Source organism: Thalassophryne amazonica, chromosome 11 (genome assembly GCF_902500255.1).
Source record: "Thalassophryne amazonica chromosome 11, fThaAma1.1, whole genome shotgun sequence".
In the NCBI taxonomy this organism is placed as follows: Eukaryota; Metazoa; Chordata; class Actinopteri; order Batrachoidiformes; family Batrachoididae; genus Thalassophryne; species Thalassophryne amazonica.
Window position 1 is genome coordinate 5,790,431 of NC_047113.1, and position 14,359 is coordinate 5,804,789.

The 14,359-nt window shown below is 41.1% G+C and overlaps 1 protein-coding gene across 2 annotated transcripts in view; it reads left to right on the forward strand.

Annotated features, from left to right (window-relative positions):
• brd8 (bromodomain containing 8) overlaps window positions 1–14,359 on the forward strand; it is an 86,885-nt gene that overhangs the window by 15,950 nt on the left and 56,576 nt on the right. For both annotated transcript variants that reach the window (XM_034181404.1, XM_034181405.1), the window contains exons 8-9: window positions 3,918–4,084; window positions 10,728–10,919. In XM_034181404.1, the coding sequence (XP_034037295.1) occupies window positions 3,918–4,084; window positions 10,728–10,919 (359 nt within the window). The remainder of the gene's footprint in view (window positions 1–3,917; window positions 4,085–10,727; window positions 10,920–14,359) is intronic.

A 14,359-nucleotide genomic window follows, 5' to 3' on the forward strand; every position in this document is an offset into this window, starting at 1 on the left:
GCCCCCTTAGAGATAGGGTGAGGAGCTCGGTCACTCGGGAGGAGCTCGGAGTCGAGCCGCTGATCCTCCACATCGAAAGGAGTCAGTTGAGGTGGCTCGGGCATCTTTTCCGGATGCCCCCTGTACGCCTCGCTGGAGAGGTGTTCCGGGCACATCCCATTGGGAGGGACTACATCTCTCGGCTGGCTTGGGAACGCCTTGGGGTTCCCCCGGAGGAGCTGGGGGAGGTGTGTGTGGATCGGGAGGTCTGGGCGGCTTTGCTTGAGCTGCTGCCCCCGTGACCCGACTCCGGATAAAGCGGAAGAAAATGGATGGATGAATGATGCTCATCTTCTTGTTAGGCTGTGTTTGTATTCCTCATTCAACTCCTCTAGACCAAATGGGATTTGTGTCCACACTTCTGGATAATAAAACGTGACTTTCTTTAAACAGATTCTAGTTCAGGATTCATGAACTTTTATAAAGTACAAAAGCAAATGGAAGTATTACATTCAAACATTATAGAACAGGACAGCATTGAGTCTACAATCTTTCTGACGTACGTTGTTACGCAGATGATACCCAGCTTTATCTATCCATGAAGCCAGAGGACACACACCAATTAGCTAAACTGCAGGATTGTCTTACAGACATAAAGACATGGATGACCTCTAATTTCCTGCTTTTAAACTCAGATAAAACTGAAGTTATTGTACTTGGCCCCACAAATCTTAGAAACATGGTGTCTAACCAGATCCTTACTCTGGATGGCATTACCCTGACCTCTAGTAATACTGTGAGAAATCTTGGAGTCATTTTTGATCAGGATATGTCATTCAATGCGCATATTAAACAAATATGTAGGACTGCTTTTTTGCATTTGCGCAATATCTCTAAAATTAGAAAGGTCTTGTCTCCGAGTGATGCTGAAAAACTAATTCATGCATTTATTTCCTCTAGGCTGGACTATTGTAATTCATTATTATCAGGTTGTCCTAAAAGTTCCCTGAAAAGCCTTCAGTTAATTCAACATGCTGCAGCTAGAGTACTGACGGGGACTAGAAGGAGAGAGCATATTTCACCCATATTGGCTTCTCTTCCTTAGCTTCCTGTTAATTCTAGAATAGAATTTAAAATTCTTCTTCTTACTTATAAGGTTTTGAATAATCAGGTCCCATTTTATCTTAGGGACCTCATATTACCATATCACCCCAATAGAGCGCTTCGCTCTCAGACTAGGGTTTGTAAGAGTAGAATGGGAGGCAGAGCCTTCAGCTTTCAGGCTTCTCTCCTCTGGAACCAGCTCCCAATTCGGATCAGGGAGACAGACACCCTCTCTGCTTTTAAGATTAGGCTTAAAACTTTCCTTTTTGCTAAAGCTTATAGTTAGGGCTGGATCAGCTGACCCTGAACCATCCCTTAGTTATGCTGCTATAGACTTAGACTGCTGGGGGTTCCCATGATGCACTGAGTGTTTCTTTCTCTTTTTGCTCTGTATGCACCACTCTGCATTTAATCATTAGTGATTGATCTCTTTTTCCTGGTTCTCTCCCTCAGCCCCAACCAGTCCCAGCAGAAGACTGCCCCTCCCTGAGCCTGGTTCTGCTGGAGGTTTCTTCCTGTTAAAAGGGAGTTTTTCCTTCCCACTGTCGCCAAGTGCTTGCTCACAGGGGGTCGTTTTGACAGTTGGGGTTTTTCCGTAATTATTGTATGGCTTTGCCTTACAATATAAAGCGCCTTGGGGCAACTGTTTGTTGTGATTTGGCGCTATATAAATAAAATTGATTTGATTTGAAGTATTTCCATCAGAGTCCTATCTTTTAAATGATCTGAGGTTTTTCAGACAATGTAAGTGTTGGTGTATTTCCTCCCAAAAATAATTTGCTATCTGTGTCAAAATGCAACTTGGTGTCAGTAACTGAACATAAATATTTGTAACTATTATGTATGAATGGCATAATATATACAGTGCCCTCCAAAAGTATTGGCTACTTGATATTTCACACATTTTAATTTGTTTATGCCATTTCAAATACAAATATAACACAATGCTAAAATACCCTAGGCCATATGAGCATGAAAATAGGAAATAGAATGTGACCTTTTGGCCTCTTAAAATAGGTCAAGGTTAGCCATCTTTGAACTTGTCCAAGGTTTGTGTCCCAAGAATGTTTCTTGTGAATTTGAAGACCCTGGGAGTAATAGGACTGGACTTATGCTGAGCACAGACGAACGCACGGACGCATTGCATTCGTAATACCCAATGGCCATATTTTGGCCTTGGGTATAAAGTAAATCAGGCTTCTTAATATCAGTGGTGGGCACAGTTACGATAATCCGATAACCAATAATTATCGAAGATAATGTTTTCATTATCGGATTATCTTTTTATATAACTTTAAAAACCGGACTAATTATCTTGCAATAAATTTTTGTCCGATAATTTTTAGACCAGCTACAAATGAACAGCTACAAATGTTGATCAAACTTAAAATCAGTTGAGCACCTACCTACCTGTTAAATGTTTTTTAGCTGATGTGTAGTTCTACCCTCTGCAAAACAGAGAAGAGCTGCTTTAAGAAGAAACCACTCTATCCTCTGCAGACAAAGGACAACTGGTCCCACAAAAAACCCCTAATTTCTCTTATCCCCGTACCGAAACACGGGCAATATCACCCAAGTCATCCAGAGGCATACATTTTTAACTTATGGTTCAACTTTTAACCAAACTAATTTCGGACAAGTTATTTAAATTAACATCATGTCTGAAGTTTTATAAAGTGAAAATATCAGATATATGTTTTAGTTTTAAAGTAATGCGCTAATTTTTAAGGTTTTAGTGTGGATATATGCTGTGCCCAGCAGTGCATTATGGGTAGGATAGGGTAATCTCAGTACGTTCACGACATTAGAAATGCATTTCAGACACTCTGAACAGGTTCTACAGACAACAGCATTAAACTCTCGTGCCTAAAACTCTCGTGAATATATTCTCTGGGTTCATAGACGTTATTGTGTCTGCGTTTAATAATTCCATGCATGTTAAATGTAGCAGACACAGATTATCTGGAATTTTGTTTTGGCAAGTTTTCAAGGTCTCTACTGTCATCTATTGGCCAGTAGTGTTCATTCGCCCTGTTGACTTATCCCATTATCCCTTGCGTGCCAGAGAGTCGCTGCAGTCAAACATTTAGAGAATCAACACGATGACAGTTGTAAATAATTTTTTTTATGCTTTTCATCACATTAATAAGAGACTGCTGCATGATACCCTGAAAACTTGCTAAAACAATTATAACAAATAATCCGTGTCTGTTACATTTAATCTGCGTGGAATTTAATAAACGCAAACCAAATTTCAGACATATTATATATATATATTAGTCTCGAACAAAGAGGACAGACAGTGTTGTAAAGAACAAGACGTTAAAGAGCAGTTCTCAATGTTACTGAGATCTATCTCACAGCGTGGCGACCTCTCCGAGGTTTTGCGGGATTTGAAACGTCAATAGGACGAGTAGCCAACATTTATGTGTCAAGACAATATTGAGCGCACATTTTACAATATAATAAAACGTGCGCACAATATAATAAAGTGAGTGCACATTCTCTCCACATGCAAAACATTTTGCAGTGACACTTCCAGGGCTCTGTAAAAATGGAATATTTTACAAAAACACATTTATCTGTAAACACCAACACACGTCACATTAACGTGTTGGTTTACACTATGAATGACAAACTTTTTTTTCACTTATGGTTAGTGGTTGTGTAAAGCCATTTATTGTCAAACAACTGTGTTTACTCTTTTAAATCATAATGACAACACAAACTAATCAAATGACTACTTTGAGACAATTATAGAAACATGATTCTTTGCTGAATATTTGTGCTGTGTGTCTTTGTCTCTCTCTCTCGCTCTCTCTCTCTCTCTTCAGCCCGTCAGGCAGTGAAAAACACACCTAAGCGTGTGCCCAGTGTCACAGTACGCTCTCCTCTGGGTGCCAGCCCCCCCACCATGGAATCTCAGGCTGACTCCTTGGTTGTTACTCCGCCCATGGATACAGGAGGAGTCATGGCCGATGACAGCATCCCCCATTCTGTTGTAAGAACATACTGACATACACAGTTTTTCTTCTATATCTACAACAATACAAAATGTGGCCACTCTTAAAACCTTTCTCTTAGCCTCCAACATAAACTCCAAGTTTTTTTCTCTTCTCACTGAGTCAGTGAGAAGAGATGCACCAGAAACGGGCCCATCAAAAGAAGTAAAAAAAAAGAAAAAGAAAAAATTAATACAAGATATTTTTGCTTGCAATAAGCAAAAAAATCTGCCACTGGAACAAGTGAAAATTCACTTGATAAGACATCTTGAAATAAGACATTACATTAAGCCTTGCAACATAAAAGAGGTGTTGGAATTAGCTGGGCAAACTCATTCTTAGCTATATTTTATTGTTATTGTCAATTTTTTTTCTTTTCATTTCATTTATATAGCACCAAATCACAACACAGTTGCCTCAAGGCGCTTCACACAAGTAAAGTCTAACCTTACCAACCCCCAGATCAAGCACACAGGCAACAGTGGTAAGGAAAAACTCCCTCTGATGACTTGAGGAAGAAACCTCAAGCAGACCAGACTCAAAGGGGTGACCCTCTGCTTGGGTCATGCTACTGACAAATTGACAAAACGAATATACAGGAAATTTAGACGTCCATACCAGTGCACAGGACAGGAGGCTTGCAGAAGAAGACACCACCCCCACCTCTGGATGGAACAGCACCTCAAACAGAGATTTAAAAAAAAAAAAAAAAAAAAAACAGAATCAGGCATCAGAAAGACAACAAATACAGTATACTTTGTCAGCATTAAGCAACAAAAAAACTGAAGAAATACTGGCCACTAGCCCTAAGCTTTACTCAGAGACAGACTTTGGAAAAAGTTGAGGCTGCAGCCTGCTCCGTTCACTAATAAATTAATTTGAAAGGGTAAAAAGGATAGTGACATACTATGCCAGTATGCTAGCCATACAAAAGGGAAAATAAATTGGCTTGCAATTGGCTTGCCTCTACTGGTGGTTGGCTCTCACTGCGGTATTGTATCACTTCCTGTTCCGGAGCACAGCTGTGTTTTTCTGTATCTGTTAGCTGTTTAATCTGCGCAGTTAGATTGATCTAGTTATCTAGATTACGATTTGTTTCCCAGTGTAATCTTCACGTGCCTTAACTAAAGCACTCCTTCTGCTGAATCACCTCTAAATTATTTACACATTATACACTTTGCGTGTTTTTAGGAATCCGCTAGCTTAGCGCAGCTACTAGCTCTTAGCCGATTTAGCCGATTTAGCATGGCGGCTTCTCCTGTCTCTCCCGCACTTTTCTGCTCTGGGTGTGAAATGTTTAGTTATTCCTCGGCCTCCTTTAGCAGTATCGGTACTTGTAATAAGTGTAGCTTATTCGTAGCTTTGGAGGCCAGGCTGGGCGAATTGGAGACTTGGCTCCGCACCGTGGAAAATTCTACAGCTAGCCAGGCCCCTGTAGTCGGTGAGGACCAAGGTAGCTTAGCCGCCGTTAGTTCCCCTCTGGCAGATCCCGAGCAGCCGGGAAAGCAGGCCGACTGGGTGACTGTGAGGAGGAAGCGTAGTTCTAAACAGAAGCCCCGTGTACACCGCCAACCCGTTCACATTTCTAACCGTTTTTCCCCACTCGACGACACACCCGCCGAGGATCAAACTCTGGTTATTGGCGACTCTGTTTTGAGAAATGTGAAGTTAGCGACACCAGCAACCATAGTCAGTTGTCTTCCGGGGGCCAGAGCAGGCGACATTGAAGGAAATTTGAAACTGCTGGCTAAGGCTAAGCGTAAATTTGGTAAGATTGTAATTCACGTCAGCAGTAATGACACCCGGTTACGCCAATCGGAGGTCACTAAAATTAACATTAAATCGGTGTGTAACTTTGCAAAAACAATGTCGGACTCTGTAGTTTTCTCTGGGCCCCTCCCCAATCGGACCGGGAGTGACATGTTTAGCCGCATGTTCTCCTTGAATTGCTGGCTGTCTGAGTGGTGTCCAAAAAATGAGGTGGGCTTCATAGATAATTGGCAAAGCTTCTGGGGAAAACCTGGTCTTGTTAGGAGAGACGGCATCCATCCCACTTTGGATGGAGCAGCTCTCATTTCTAGAAATCTGGCCAATTTCTTAAATCCTCCAAACCGTGACTATCCAGGGTTGGGACCAGGAAGCAGAGTTGTAGTCTTACACACCTCTCTGCAGCTTCTCTCCCCCTGCCATCCCCTCATTACCCCATCCCCGTAGAGACGGTGTCTGCTCCCAGACCACCAATAACCAGCAAAAATCTATTTAAGCATAAAAATTCAAAAAGAAAAAATAATATAGCACCTTCAACTGCACCACAGACTAAAACAGTTAAATGTGGTCTATTAAACATTAGATCTCTCTCTTCTAAGTCCCTGTTGGTAAATGATATAATAATTGATCAACATATTGATTTATTCTGCCTTACAGAAACCTGGTTACAGCAGGATGAATATGTTAGTTTAAATGAGTCAACACCCCCGAGTCACACTAACTGTCAGAATGCTCGTAGCACGGGCCGGGGCGGAGGATTAGCAGCAATCTTCCATTCCAGCTTATTAATTAATCAAAAACCCAGACAGAGCTTTAATTCATTTGAAAGCTTGACTCTTAGTCTTGTCCATCCAAATTGGAAGTCCCAAAAACCAGTTTTATTTGTTATTATCTATCGTCCACCTGGTCGCTACTGTGAGTTTCTCTGTGAATTTTCAGACCTTTTGTCTGACTTAGTGCTTAGCTCAGATAAGATAATTATAGTGGGCGATTTTAACATCCACACAGATGCTGAGAATGACAGCCTCAACACTGCATTTAATCTATTATTAGACTCTATTGGCTTTGCTCAAAATGTAAATGAGTCCACCCACCACTTTAATCATATCTTAGATCTTGTTCCGACTTATGGTATGGAAATAGAAGACTTAACAGTATTCCCTGAAAACTCCCTTCTGTCTGATCATTTCTTAATAACATTTACTCTGATGGACTACCCAGCAGTGGGGAATAAGTTTCATTACACTAGAAGTCTTTCAGAAAGCGCTGTAACTAGGTTTAAGGATATGATTCCTTCTTTATGTTCTCTAATGCCATATAATAACACAGTGCAGAGTAGCTACCTAAACTCTGTAAGTGAGATAGAGTATCTCGTCAATAGTTTTACATCCTCATTGAAGACAACTTTGGATGTTGTAGCTCCTCTGAAAAAGAGAGCTTTAAATCAGAAGTGCCTGACTCCGTGGTATAACTCACAAACTCGTAGCTTAAAGCAGATAACCCGTACGTTGGAGAGGAAATGGCTTCTCACTAATTTAGAAGATCTTCACTTAGCCTGGAAAAAGAGTCTGTTGCTCTATAAAAAAGCCCTCCGTAAAGCTAGGACATCTTTCTACTCATCACTAATTGAAGAAAATAAGAACAACCCCAGGTTTCTTTTCAGCACTGTAGCCAGGCTGACAAAGAGTCAGAGCTCTATTGAGCTGAGTATTCCATTAACTTTAACTAGTAATGACTTCATGACTTTCTTTGCTAACAAAATTTTAACTATTAGAGAAAAAATTACTCATAACCATCCCAAAGACGTATCGTTATCTTTGGCTGCAAGCCATCACTTGACCCAGCTATCTTAGCTAATTATAGGCCAATCTCCAACCTTCCTTTTCTCTCAGAAATTCTTGAAAGGGTAGTTGTAAAACAGCTAACTGATCATCTGCAGAGGAATGGTCTATTTGAAGAGTTTCAGTCAGGGTTTAGAATTCATCATAGTACAGAAACAGCATTAGTGAAGGTTACAAATGATCTTCTTATGGCCTCAGATAGTGGACTCATCTCTGTGCTTGTTCTGTTAGACCTCAGTGCTGCTTTTGATACTGTTGACCATAAAATTTTATTACAGAGATTAGAGCATGCCATAGGTATTAAAGGCACTGCGCTGCGGTGGTTTGAATCATATTTGTCTAATAGATTACAATTTGTTCATGTAAATGGGGAATCTTCTTCACAGACTAAAGTTAATTATGGAGTTCCACAAGGTTCTGTGCTAGGACCAATTTTATTCACTTTATACATGCTTCCCTTAGGCAGTATTATTAGACGGTATTGCTTAAATTTTCATTGTTACGCAGATGATACCCAGCTTTATCTATCCATGAAGCCAGAGGACACACACCAATTAGCTAAACTGCAGGATTGTCTTACAGACATAAAGACATGGATGACCTCTAATTTCCTGCTTTTAAACTCAGATAAACTGAAGTTATTGTACTTGGCCCCACAAATCTTAGAAACATGGTGTCTAACCAGATCCTTACTCTGGATGGCATTACCCTGACCTCTAGTAATACTGTGAGAAATCTTGGAGTCATTTTTGATCAGGATATGTCATTCAAAGCGCATATTAAACAAATATGTAGGACTGCTTTTTTGCATTTACGCAGTATCTCTAAAATTAGAAAGGTCTTGTCTCAGAGTGATGCTGAAAAACTAATTCATGCATTTATTTCCTCTAGGCTGGACTATTGTAATTCATTATTATCAGGTTGTCCTAAAAGTTCCCTAAAAAGCCTTCAGTTAATTCAAAATGCTGCAGCTAGAGTACTAACGGGGACTAGAAGGAGAGAGCATATCTCACCCATATTGGCCTCTCTTCATTGGCTTCCTGTTAATTCTAGAATAGAATTTAAAATTCTTCTTCTTACTTATAAGGTTTTGAATAGTCAGGTCCCATCTTATCTTAGGGACCTCGTAGTACCATATCACCCCAATAGAGCGCTTCGCTCTCTGCAGGCTTATTTGTGGTTCCTAGGGTTTGTAGGAGTAGAATGGGAGGCAGAGCCTTCAGCTTTCAGGCTCCTCTCCTGTGGAACCAGCTCCCAATTCAGATCAGGGAGACAGACACCCTCTCTACTTTTAAGATTAGGCTTAAAACTTTCCTTTTTGCTAAAGCTTATAGTTAGGGCTGCATCAGGTGACCGTGAACCATCCCTTAGTTATGCTGCTATAGACGTAGACTGCTGGGGGGTTCCCATGATGCACTGTTTCTTTCTCTTTTTGCTCTGTATGCACCACTCTGCATTTAATCATTAGTGATCGATCTCTGCTCCCCTCCACAGCATGTCTTTTTCCTGGTTCTCTCCCTCAGCCCCAACCAGTCCCAGCAGAAGACTGCCCCTCCCTGAGCCTGGTTCTGCTGGAGGTTTCTTCCTGTTAAAAGGGAGTTTTTCCTTCCCACTGTAGCCAAGTGCTTGTTCACAGGGGGTCGTTTTGACCGTTGGGGTTTTACATAATTATTGTATGGCCTTGCCTTACAATATAAGGCGCCTTGGGGCAACTGTTTGTTGTGATTTGGCGCTATATAAAAAAAAAAATTGATTGATTGATTGATTGAAATGCGTCTTAAGTCTGGACCTGAAAGTCTCCACTGTTTAATTGACACAGGGAGATCATTCCACAGAACAGGGGCACGATAAGAGAAAGCTCTGTGACCTGCAGACTTCTTATTCACCATAGGGACACAAAGTAGTCCTGCACCCTGAGAACGCAAAGCCTGGGCCGGTGCGTAAGGTTTAATTAGGTCAGCTAAGTTGGGAGGAGCCAGTCTGTGAACAGTTTTATAGGTTAATAGCAGAACCTTAAAATCTGACCTCACTGGGACAGGAAGCCAGTGAAGAGACGCCAAAATGGGTGTAATATCGTCAAAATTTCTGCGTCATGTCAAAAGTCTGGCAGCAGCATTTTGAACCATTTGGAGAGCCCTAATGCTGGACTGTGGTAAACCAGCAAATAGTACATTGCAGTAGTCCAATCTAGAAGAGATAAATGCATGAATTCTGTCTCTCATAATAAGTTCAAACTGCCTGTGGCGTTCTGAAGAGATCTCTCTTCCAACTATTACACACTGCTTAGCTTCTGAGATCTGATGGGATCAGGCTCACACAGAGCAGACTGGTTGCTAATTAAGAAACATTTATTTAAACATCAAACAGCCTTCAGGGTACTGTATTCAAAGGACATCTTGTTTCTCAACATTTTGGTGCATAGTATTGATGGAACACTGTAATTGATGACAGTATTTGTTTTTACATCTTACTTTTGGAATAATATGGTACAGTCTGTCCCGAATGCAATAGAACAGAGAAGGGAACATAATTCAAGCTTTTGCCTCTGTCTTTTTTTACATATCACATGGACATGGTTTGATGGAGATGTAAGGAAAGTTGAGCATGTTGACTTGCAGGTTTGAATAAAGCAGATTTGTTGTCTCAATTCAAGTTAAGTTGATTTCTTGAAGCAAGATGATTCATCTTTTACAAATAACCTTATGACATTTCAAAAAGCTTGTTTTGTCTGAAATATAACTCAAATGTTTTGAAGACTGTTCACGATGCACTGTATAAAAACGAGCTCCTGTATCTCACTTGAATGTTACTGTTAAGGTGATTATGTCTTATATTAAATGTGATGAGATATTTTGACTAGAAATTAGAAGAATACTCTTGGCAAGATTTGGAGTTTTTGCAGTGTGGTGGTGTTTCTGGCAATTCCAGCTACTGTTGTCAGCAAACATAGTATTTGAGATTTGCCATTTGCTGTTTCAGCCACTGATTCCTCCTGTTTTTTTTTTTTTTTTTGCTTTTTTTTTGCCTCCAACAGGCTCAGGGGGTTGGAATGTTTCTGCCAGTGACAGCACCTGCAGTTCCAGGACTCAAAGATGGAGGCCTGACTGCTCTGGTTGATGACTCGCCACAGAAGAGGCTCCTCACCCAGAAGGCTACACCACCGCCGTCACCTCTTCTCTCTGAACTCCTGAAAAAAGCCAACCTCATCTCAGCCAGTCCCCGCCTGGTGAGACAGCTTTATTTGGCTATGAGCATCTACAAGTGTACCAGGAAATTAAGATACTTTAAATGTGGAGACAATATGAATGACTCATTCAGTTTAATTCTCTGGGCCCCTCCCCAATCGGACCGGGAGTGACATGTTTAGCCGCATGTTCTCCTTGAATTGCTGGCTGTCTGAGTGGTGTCCAAAAAATGAGGTGGGCTTCATAGATAATTGGTAAAGCTTCTGGGGAAAACCTGGTCTTGTTAGGAGAGACAGCATCCATCCCACTTTGGATGGAGCAGCTCTCATTTCTAGAAATCTGGCCAGTTTTCTTAAACCCTCCAAACCGTGACTATCCAGGGTTGGGACCAGGAAGCAGAGTTGTAGTCTTACACACCTCTCTGCAGCTTCTCTCCCCCTGCCATCCCCTCATTACCCCATCCCCGTAGAGACGGTGCCTGCTTCCAGACCATCAGCAACCAGTAAAAATCTATTTAAGCATAAAAATTCAAAAAGAAAAAATAATATAGCACCTTCAACTGCACCACAGACTAAAACAGTTAAATGTGGTCTATTAAACATTAGGTCTCTCTCTTCTAAGTCCCTGTTAGTAAATGATATAATAATTGATCAACATATTGATTTATTCTGCCCCGAGTCACACTAACTGTCAGAACGCTCGTAGCACGGGCCGAGGGGGAGGATTAGCAGCAATCTTCCACGCCAGCTTATTAATTAATCAAAGACCCAGACAGAGCTTTAATTCATTTGAAATCTTGACTCTTAGTCTTGTCCATTCAAATTGGAAGTCCCCAAAACCAGTATTATTTGTTGTTATCTATCGTCCACCTGGTCGTTACTGTTGAGTATCTCTGTGAATTTTCAGACCTTAGTGTCTGACTTAGTGCTTAGCTCAGATAAGATAATTATAGTGGGTGATTTTAACATCCACATAGATGCTGAGAATGACAGCCTCAACACTGCATTTAATCTATTATTAGACTCAATTGGTTTAGCTCAAAATGTAAATGTGTCCACCCACCACTTTAATCATACTTTAGATCTTGTTTTGACTTATGGTATGGAAATTGAAGACTTAACAGTATTCCCTGAAACCCCCTTCTGTCTGATCATTTCTTAATAACATTTACATTTACTTTAATGGAGTACGCAGCAGTGGGGAATAAGTTTCATTACAGTAGAAGTCTTTCAGAAAGCGCTGTAACTAGGTTTAAGGATATGATTCCTTCTTTATGTTCTCTAATGCCATATACCAACACAGTGCAGAGTAGCTACCTAAACTCTGTGAGTGAGATAGATTATCTTGTCAATAGTTTACATCCTCATTGAGCACAACCTTGGATGCTGTAGCTCCTCTGAAAAAGAGAGCCTTAAATCAGAAGTGCCTGACGCAGTGGTATAACTCACAAACTCGCAGCTTAAAGCAGATAACCCGTAAGTTGGAGAGGAAATGGCGTCTCACTAATTTAGAAGATCTTCACTTAGCCTGGAAAAAGAGTCTGTTGCTCTATAAAAAAGCCCTCCTAGTTTTGCAACCAGTCATCTTTGCTTCCATTTGGGATACAGCTGTCATCCTATCTTACTGGAAGAAAGAACTTGATGTTCCTCTCTAGAAAAGTATGAATTGAGCAACAACAGGGATATTGCATTGCTCTGTCTCTGTGCTGGGTAAGGTACTTTGTAGGGGACATTTTCAACCAGTTACCAGCTACTTATAGTAACATTGCGCCACGTGAGGTAGAATGCTTCTAGTTTTGAACTACAGAATTTTTGTTCTAGACTTCTAGCCTTATGCTTGAGGCCATGTAAGTAATCATTGAATCAAGGCGACTGTTTTGGGGGGGGGGGTCATGGTTTAAATATAGGTGGAGCTATCATGTCGAGTGTGGTTGTGAACGCTGAGTTTAAGCTGTCCACAAGACTGTCTACTGAATGGTCATTTTCCAAAAGTAATGCCAAGATGTGAGGCTGGCTCCAAGTTTAGTTGTAGTTGAAGAGTTGATGTGTCACTGTAATGATAAATAAGGTTCTTGTTCCAGTAAACATGGCAACGAGACTATAAATTTAATTAGTGAGTGATTGGAGATCAATGACGCAAGAGGCGTCAGTCAGTATTTCTCAAGATAATTGTATTTTAGACCCCCAAAAACTAGCAAGTGAAACAGATTTATAAATTAGAGCAGCACCACCGCCTTGCTTCTTATCACGAGGGATGTGACTAAATGTGTAAACTGGTGTCTAGGCTTAATTTAAGGGGTGGACAGCAGTAGATTTAAACCAGGTTTCACATAAACCAATCATATCTAAGTTGTGTTCTATAATTAGATTGTTTATCAACAGTGATTTTGAGGACAGTGACCTTATGTTCATGAAGCCCAAACTAAGGACCTCAGTGGGGTTGACAGTTGGACTGTTGGGATTTGGGGGTAGTTCCAGAGTAGTATATGTAAGATGTCTAAAATTAGGTTTAGGTTTAAGAGGTTCCACATGGGTTGTAGGTAGCAGACACAAAATATCTGATGTTGCAGGAACAGCCAGTGGGGCATCCTCAATTTTAATGTCATCCAATGTAGTAATGGGTATTAAGTTTGCAAAACATATCCCCTCTATGCTCTTTATGGAACATCTATGGAAACAGGCCACAGTTTCAACTTGATGACTTTCCCTCGCTGCCACATAAACTGCGCTATCACCGTAGTGGACTTTCTGTGCTAATTTCCCCACTAAGCTAATGGATTCCATGGGCACATTTAGTCGTAAGCCCTGCAGGTTCTCTAATCACCTCATCTGTGGTCTGCTGTAGAGTTATAATGTAGCCCTCTCTATAGTGTGCTATCTATGTTCGCAGCTAAAATGGGGTCGCCTTCACTGGTAGGCTGAAGGCCGTCCGGTATCAGCAAGTCACGGCAGCCCCAAAAAGAAGGCCAGTTATCAATGAAACTAAAGTCTTGCTGTCTACAAAATTGTGCCAGCCACCTATTCAATGATGTCAGCCTGCTAAACGCCTCATCATTACCCTGGGAGGGGACCAGAGACTATTAATTGATGCCGACACATCTTTCTGGCGAGGTCACTTTGTTCTCACTAATGTCTTGCACTTCCTGATTTACTCTTTCCACATCATCCAGCCTTTTCTCTCTCTCATTTTCTTCATTCATCAGCTCTTCAAAATATTCCCTCCACCTTCTCAACATGCTCTCCTCGCTTGTTAGCACATAGTCATCTGCAACTTTCACCACCCTAACCTGCTGCACATCCTTTCCAGCTCTGTCCCTTTGCCTGGCCAATTGGTTCTTTTTCACCAACCTCTTTCTTCTCATGCTTTCCTGGGCATCTTTTTCTACCACCAAGTCTCCCTGTCATCCTTCCATTGTCCAGAAGCCACACCCGGTACCTTCTTCACTCTCTCCTTCACCACATCTGGAGTACTTTTCCAGTTG